The following is an 8,985-nucleotide window of genomic DNA, read 5'->3' on the forward strand; positions in this document are numbered from 1 at the left end:
AGATGCTGCAGGCAGCGGCGTAGCAGCGCAAATCTGTAAATTAATGTTCTGAAGTGAAGTAAACTTCAACGGATTTCCCTGCTCCCGGAGTAGGGAGCAATGGACACTGTGTAGGGAGCATGTCAATCGGAACACAGTTCATGCACGGAGCTCACTTCTAACAAGATGATGATCTGAATCAGGTGTGTTAACAAAGAGAGACGTGCAAAACATGCAGAGCGGGGGTACGCGAGGACTGGAATTGAGAACCGCTAGTCTAGAACAATTCTTACAAGTACAACACGACGTAGCTGGGCGCCGCGGACAGATGCCGAACAGCGCTGCCGGTGTGCCTTCACTCATAGAAAATAATGTGTTCGAATTTTAAAGCCGTGGCGCGACGCTGCGCTTCTCGCGACCGCCTGAAACGCTGTTTTTTTTTCACTTCCGAAAGCGGATGATGTCAGGAAAAAGTGGTTGCAATTTACTTTTTAACTCTGTTCCTGAGCATTATAACCTCAATTTGCTATTGTGTGCTGCGCATTTTACTGAGGACAGCTTCCACAACACGAGTGATGAAGTGCCAGATTCGCCAAAAGCTTTTGTTGAAAGACAGAGCAAGGGGGCGTGGCAGTACTGAAACACCGTCTAAGCTGTTTGCCAATCACAACGCACTGGGACAGCTAACCAATCACAACACATTTTGTTTTTCGGAAGGCGGACCTTCATCAAAGCTGGAACTAATCGAGCCGTTTGTGCCAGCCTGGGGAGAAAGGTATTTTAATAATGTAAATTATGTGAAAAATAATGCGTTTTTCGAACCACCAAGCATGAGAGCATGTTCTAGTACACCCCCAAAACAAAATCAAGACTTTGTAAAAGAGCATAATAGGACCCCTTTAAATATCTGTCATGCATCTTCAGAAGCTAAATAAATGCTCCATACATTTTTTTTTCAGATTCTGTAAGAGGTTTGCAAATTTATAAGCACAAAAATATGTATATGAATATACCTCTTAAAATCCATATTAATGCATTTTCACCAAACAACTAATTTAATTAATTTCTATGTAACATAGGTAAGCCAAACGAATACACTTAGTGGCAAGATGTTTTGGATGGATGATACATGTGTATGTGTGTGTGTGTGTGTATTCATGAGTGTGCATGAATCTATGTTCTGCATGTACATGCTGTATATTGTGAATGTGTGCTTATGTGACACCTCAGTAAGTGGGGCAGAACTGATTGCTGTTGATGGCTGTAGGCGCATAGAGACCTACATTCAGCACACAGACGCAGGAAGGAGGCAGTGAAAAAGAGGAAGGAGATCTAGTGGATTCTTCTCCACTAAATGTCCACCAAACAGTTCACCAATACTGTAATAATATTTATAAAAGGAAATAAATAAGTAAATTAAAATAAATGAATAAAAACAGTGTGAAAACGACTCCAATGAGAAGTGGAATGATGAATGAATAACAGATGAAAGAGAAGGAGTGATTAAAAAAAACACGCACAACGCTTAGATAGGTCATTCACCAGGGACAGGATCTGGCCCATCTGCTCAGCTGATATAACAGGGAATTATGCATGCAGATTGGCACTGCATCTCCATGTTCACCCCCAAACATGCTTCATGACGCATTTATGCCGTCTCAAAGATGTGAGAGGATGAAAAGAGGAATGTGTTATGGGGGTTAACAGAAGTGAAAGAAGGGTGGGTGCATTGGAGAGTTGTTTGTGAAAAGAGAGAAAAATTTGAAAAGAGGAAAGGAAAGAAGAAACGTGTTGCAGCTCAGAGGGAGTATAAAGGATGAAGGTAACTTTTCTTCCTGTTTCCTTGTGTCCTTTCACAGGTGTGTGTGTGTGTGCATGATAGAGAACCCCTGTGTGGAGGAAATATGTTCTTCCTTCTAAGAATCATAATGCATGAACTGACTTCATCTATGACATAATTTCCTTCAAAAACAGCTTTAAGATAACCAATACAACTAACTAATGATGACAATTAAATTATGATCAGTTTATCATACATCCTATATATTATATGTATTACACTACTGTTCAAAAGTTTGAGATCCCATAAGATTTTTTTAATGAAATACATTTCTTATGCTCAACAAATCTGCATTTATGTATTATTGTTTTGTATTTTAATATATTATAAAACATAATTTATCTTCAGAAGCCATTACTCCAGTCTTCAGTGTTACATGATCTTTCAGAATCGTTCTAATATGCTGATTTGGTCCTCAAGAAATATTTCTTACTATTATCAATATTGAAAACCAGTGTGCTGCTTAATATATTTTGTTGGAAACCATGATAATTTTTTTCTTTAAAGGATTTTTTTAATGAATAGAAAATTCAAGAAAGAATATAAATCTTAAAAAACACCATAAATGTTGTTACTGTCTCTTGTAATCAATTTAATGTGTTTAAAGTGTTAACTTTTATAGTATTATCTTCTTTAACACACACACACACACACACACACACACGCACACATATGCGCACACTGATGAGGCCGGATGGACCTCTATTCAGCACCTACTCTTACATTTCATTCTAAATATAATGCAGCGTGCCTATTTTTTTAGTATTTGCAAGTCAATATTGTCTAATTTTAAGCATCATAATGGTTGCAAAATTAACTGTACTTATTATAGGCAGTTCCCAGCATGCACAGTCACTTGAATAAGTCATCCAAGCAACTTCTGTACAGTTCACTATGAGATGTGACAAAAATGTAGTGTTTGTTATTGTCAGAAGATATATTGTAATGACCCGGCAGTGAGCGCTAGCAGCCAGGTGCATTATGGGTATTCGTTTAGAGTGGAATTACGTGTTAGTTAAGCAAGATGGTTGGGTTTTTGTGTTAGAAATGTTATGTGTGTTTATGTATAAGTTAGTTCGGGTGAGTTTGGTTCATTTACTGCCTTGTTATAAAAAGTGTGGATGTTACCGTCATGGAGAGAGATGTGTCGGGGAGGGACTTGGCGATATGTCCTTGCTTGTGTTACTCTTAGTCTGTGCTTGGAATAAAAGGAGAAAGATGACAGCGCTGTTTCCTGTTGGTATGTTATGTCTGTGCTTCTTCTCAGAGAGACACTCATAGTAGTGCGATGTATAGGATGCGAGTGGTCGCAAATTCCACTAACCGTAGTAAAAGTCTCGCGTATTAATGTTAGCAACCTGTTAGCAATTAACTTAGCAAAAGTTTAATTGCCTAGCTTATCTCTGGTCAGCCCCACGTTCGATAGAACAACGGTGCGTTGTTACATTGGTGTCAGAAGTGGGATTTCTGAGATTTAGGCCGTTTCGAAGACGCCATTATGGAGCAAAGTATAGGCGAATTAGAGCGTGCTATCCGAGAGAACAGCATCATGCTAGAGCGTCTGACGAGCGAGAAGACGCAGAGGAACAGGGCTCCGCACCGGCCTGATGGCGCCAGCGTTCCTCGGACAGTGTACCGCCCTCCTGGTCGCGTGCAGAATGAACCTCCGGGCCGTCACACCGACACTCCAAATCAATGACCGGCCAGGCCTCCTCACACGATCACCGGCTAAGCTGCCACGATACAGCGGGACGACGCCCTTGGAGCCCTACCTGGCGCAGGTCGACCTGGCCGCTCTACACGATGAATGGAGCCGCGAGGAGACCGAGACTTTGTAGGCATTTTTGCAGCCCGAGAGGAGGACTGTACCAGGACAGCTTTGGTGCAGCATCACACTGACACTGGCCCCGCTGCCCCCATTTGTCCTCCCAGGGGCCCGAGATCAAGTCGCTTCATTCTCAGTGGGGAAATCTGGAGCTCCACGATGATGTGATCTACAGAAGGTGGCAGGCACCACGGGAGGGAATCGAGCGCCTGCAACTACTGGTTCCCCACGCTCTGCGGCCGGAGGTCCTCCATTGGGTTCATGGGGCAGCTGGAGCCGGCCATTTCGGGAACTCCAAGACGGTGCGGCGGCTGCGTCAGCGGTTCTACTGGCCAGGGTGTCGGTAGGATGCAGAGTTGCACGTTCACTGCTGTGATGTCTGCACGGCACAGAAGGGACCCAGCAGATGCTCTCATGCGCCGTTGCAGCAGTATCTAGTCGGGGCGCCCATGGAGAGGATCGGGGTTGACATCCTGGGTCCGTTCCCCGTCACAGAGGCTGGCAACCGTTTTGTCCTGGTCGCTATGGACTATTTTACGAAGTGGCCAGAGGCATATGCGGTGCCGGATCAGAGTGCTTCTACGACGGCGCAGCGATTAGTGGACGAGATGTTCACCCGGTTCGGGGTGTCGGACGAGCTGCATAGTGACCAGGGGCGGAACTTTGAAAGCTGGTTGTTCAGTGAGGTGTGTCAGCGGCTGGAAGGGAAGAAAACAAAAACCACTCCTCTCCACCCTCAAAGCGATGGACTGGTTGCATATGCGGTGCCGGATCAGAGTGCTTCTACGACGGCGCAGCGATTAGTGGATGAGATGTTCACCCGGTTCGGGGTGCCGGACGAGCTGCATAGTGACCAGGGGCGGAACTTTGAAAGCCGGTTGTTCAGTGAGGTGTGTCAGCGGCTGGGGGTGAAGAAAACAAGAACCACTCCTCTCCACCCTCAAAGTGATGGACTGGTTGAGCGGTTCAACCGCACTCTGGCCACCCAACTTGCCATCTTGACCAGTCAGCACCAGAGAGACTGGGACCAGCATCTGCCCCTGGTCCTGTGGGCTTATAGGACAGCAGTGCAAGAGTCGAGCCAGTGCACACCGGCGGCACTGATGTTTGGGAGGGAGCTCCGCACACCAGTGGATTTGGTGTTCGGGGCTCCCCCCGAGCCGGAGATTGCTGGTGGCCCAGACCTGGACTACTTCCGGTGATTGAAGGAGCGTCTGAGCATGGTCCATCAGCTGGCCAGAGAGGCTCTAGAGGACGCTGGAGCCCGCCAGAAGCGGGCGTACGATTCCCGGGCCCATGGGCCTACCCTTGGGTCAGGGGACAGAGTGTGGGTGCTCTACCCCCAGAGGAAGCGGGGGTTGTCACCCAAACTGACTCATCATGGGCAGGGACCCGGGGAGATTCTGGACCAATTTTCGGAGGTGGTCTTTCGGGTCCGAATGCCAGGAAGGGGTAGACGGGTGGTGCTTCATAAGGATCGGTTAGCACCATACCACCCGCTGGCCCCAGAGCAAAAGAATGGTGGAAGCCAGGGCGGCTCCCCACCATCCACTCCCTGGGGGTAGAACATCAGGGAGGTTGAAGCGTGTTCGACGCCGGCCAGGACATTTGCTGGATTTTGTTATGGGAGAATAGGGTTGTGGGGACACTAACCCTCTTGGTGGGGGGTAATGTAATGACCCGGCAGTGAGCGCTAGCAGCCAGGTGCATTATGGGTATTCGTTTAGAGTGGAATTTCGTGTTAGTTAAGCAAGATGGTTGGGTTTTTGTGTTAGAAATGTTATGTGTGTTTATGTTTAAGTTAGTTCGGGTGGGTTTGGTTCATTTACTGCCTTGTTATAAAAAGTGTGGATGTTACCGTCATGGAGAGAGATGTGTCGGGGAGGGACTTGGCGATATGGCTTTGCTTGTGTAGATCTTATTTTGTGCTCGGAATGAAAGGAGAAAGATGACAGCACTGCCTCCTGCTGGTTTGTTCTGTCTGTGCTTCTGCTCAGAGAGACACTCATGGTCGTGCGGTATATGGGACGCGAGTGGTCGCACTTTCCACTAACCATAGTAAAAGTCTCACGTATAAATGCTAGCAACCTGTTAGCAATTAACTTAGCAAAAGTTTAATAGCCTAGCTTAGCTCTGGTCAGCCCCACGTTCGATAGAACAACGGTGCGTTATATATATATATATATATATATATATATATTAGTGGTGTCAAAATGAGCGCGTTAACGCAGGCGATTCATTTTTTCAGTTTAACGCAATTAACGCAGGGGCGTGGCTAGGGTTGGCCACCCCACTCACAACTGCTGCTTCTGTCACTTTTTCTCTTGACAAGAATTGCATTTATTCAGTCGCAGAACGACTGAGAACCGGAGACGTTTCAGACGCGCGCTCCACTTCACTTCAGCAGCAGGCGCGAGTCAAGCGAGCGCAGAAACGGTACTGTGCTCGCAGCGCACGCTCTTCAATTGCACGCACAAAGGCGCTGGCGCGCGCTATAGCGTGCTGTAGCCTGTATCCTTTCATATCAAAGCGCGAAATAAACTAGGTGCATGCAATGTCGTGGTCAGTTAAGACATGAAGTTACCAAAAAGGTGATTAAAGCTGCCTTAAACTGTGCATGCATGTAATTTTATACGAGTCACATTTAAGAACATGTCTCTGAAATGGTTTTCAAAACTGTCCTGGAGCAGCCCAGCAGTCTCACTCATCTAACACACCAGATTTAACTCGACAGCTCATTAATAGAGACTTTAAGACCTGAAGTGGGTCAAAGAAATAGCAGCCAAAACCAGTGGTGTAATGTAACGACTAATACTTCGTTACAGTACTTAAGTATATTTTGTGAGTATCTGTACTTTATTTGAGTTTTTATATTTCAGCCAACTTATACTTTTACTCCACTACATTTCCTAGTTAAAATATATACTTTTACTCCGATACATTTCCCCGAAGCATATTCGTTACTTACTACAAAATAGTCAGAAGTCAGAAGAACACGGACTGCAGGAAAGCAGGTTTGATGAATCAGTGGTCTGGCGCTTGCAAGTTATGCCGAGTTCACACTGCACGATTTTAGCCCGATTTTTCACTCGCCGACAAATGCCCGAAATCGGAGGCAAATCGGTGCTCGTTCACGCGAGTGACAATCACCAGTGTGAATTATCAAAGACGCAATCTGAGGGAATCACCGACATATCTGGAGCTGTCGGCGATTCACAATCACGCTGTGTGCAATGATTTCTGACTGAAAACTACATCGGCGATGACCTACAGTCAATTAGAGACCAAGATACAGGGCAGAGGGAAGTTTGGGGAGGAGTTATAGACCAGAATATCAGTATTTTAATAGATATATGAACAATTATGTAATGACTGTATCATTTATAACAGTATTATCACCAGAGAATAATACAAAATATAAACTTTTCATTAACACCAATGTTCGGCGAATAAGACAAGCTCTCATTCAAGCTTAAACAACAGGTATTTTGCATGCGCAGTAATCATAATCACTAAAATAAAAGTTATAAGGCCAATATTGAGTTATCATGGTTTCGATAAACACATAAAATATATATATATATATACGGCCTAACACATACAGTGGATACATTTTCACTACTTATACGTTTTTGTTTTGTTGTGAAGACAGAGCTGTCGGCAATTCTTCCTATTGTGAAGTCATGCAATGTGAAACCCCTGGTCGCTGATCCATCGTGCAATGTGAACACAGCAGCAACTGAATGCTACCCCAGATAGTCAGTCACGCAGTGTGAAAACAACGGCGATCCGACGAGTTTGAAAATCATGCAGTGTGAACTCGGCATTAGACTCATGCTCATGCAAACAAGTGCGAGCACAACCACGGATGATTCATTTTCCACTTAAGTCGAGTCTGGGGTGTGCAATGCAGCATCGTCTGCGATAATATGGTGAGTGTTGTTGTAATTATGTGCGATCGGACATTATCAAGTAATGACGAGTTCACACTGCACGATTTTCAAACTCGTCGGATCGCCGTTGTTTTCACATCGGTGACAGGGGGTTTCACATTGCATGACTTCACAATAGGAAGAATCGCCAACAGCTCTGTCTGGTGCAGGGTTGCCAGGTTTTCGCTACAAAACCCTCCCAATTACTACTCAAAACTAGCCTGAAAATAGCCCAATTGCTTTCGAGGGGGTCCCCCAGTAAAAAAATTGCATTTTGGGGGGGGGTAAAATACAGTACAGGGGGCGGGGTCGCTTCAACCTGCAGACATAAAAAACAACCGGCGGGAATCGTGGATTTGGCAACACTGGTCCGCAAACTACGTTTAATTTAACTCCTCCCCGAACTTCCCACTGCCCTGTATCTTGGTTTCTCATTGGCTTTAGGTCATCGCCGATGTGTTTTTCAGTCAGAACTCATTTCACACAGCGTGATTGTGAATCGCCGACAGCTCCAGATATTTAGCATGCCAAATATTTCACGGGCGTCGGCGAGGTGCCGGCGATTCCCTCAGATCGCGTCTTTGATAATTCACACTGCGTGATTGTCACTCACGTGAACGAGCACCGGTTTGCCTCCGATTTCGGGCATTTGTCAGCGATTTTGTAAAACCTGTCGGCGAGTGAAAAATCGGGGCTAAAATCGTGCAGTGTGAACTCGGCATAAGCTATATCACCAAATCACACACAGAGTGCACGCACATTGATTTAGTCTATTAAAACTCAAAATTCCAGGCTTTCTAAATTGTAGACGGCAAAAATGCTTCTGTATGCTTTTTATATTTATATAATTTAATATAGTTAACTTAATCTATATCACACAAAGAGTACCATTTTTCTACAGATATCAGCATTTTAGACATAATATTGCTTGTTTTTGCTCAATTTTGCTAACGAATATAGTTCCAAACAAAGATCACAGCACTGTTTTCCCCCTGAGCAAAGGAAGGTGTTTACTTATTGAATTAATCAGCTTTTTGAACGAATCGGTTGAATAAATGATTCAGTGATTCACTCATTAACACAGTCAAATGCTTTGTTTCTGAATGAATCAGTCGTTTGAATGAATCGGTTGAATCTCAATGACTCACTCATTAACAGTCACTTGCTGTCACCTACTAGAGGTTTTAATTTCGCATTTCGACTATTTTTTTTATGTTTTAAAATAACTTCAAATATCAGTATTCAACGTTTTATGTTAAAAACAAAACATTATTTATGCATCTGTAACTGCAGGATAAATGCATCCATGTCCCCTCTGAGATACATTAAACTGTGTGAATACATCTAAATTCTATTTTAGATGCAGATTCCAGAAATGTTTTCTTATGTTGGAATGAAAGACACTAAGT

General features: G+C 44.4%; 1 protein-coding gene across 1 annotated transcript in view; it reads left to right on the top strand.

Moving 5' to 3' along the window:
- The window catches only part of LOC107562504 (cytoplasmic polyadenylation element-binding protein 1-like), an 18,622-nt gene extending 14,631 nt beyond the window's left edge, over nt 1-3,991 (top strand). Inside the window, exon 5 of the mRNA XM_016247133.1 lies at nt 3,752-3,991. Within this exon, the coding sequence (XP_016102619.1) occupies nt 3,752-3,991 (240 nt within the window). The remainder of the gene's footprint in view (nt 1-3,751) is intronic.
- Nucleotides 3,992-8,985: the final 4,994 nt, after the last annotated feature.

This window comes from Sinocyclocheilus grahami, unplaced genomic scaffold (assembly GCF_001515645.1).
Source record: "Sinocyclocheilus grahami isolate Dianchi unplaced genomic scaffold, SAMN03320097.WGS_v1.1 scaffold826.1, whole genome shotgun sequence".
NCBI lineage: Eukaryota > Metazoa > Chordata > Actinopteri > Cypriniformes > Cyprinidae > Sinocyclocheilus > Sinocyclocheilus grahami.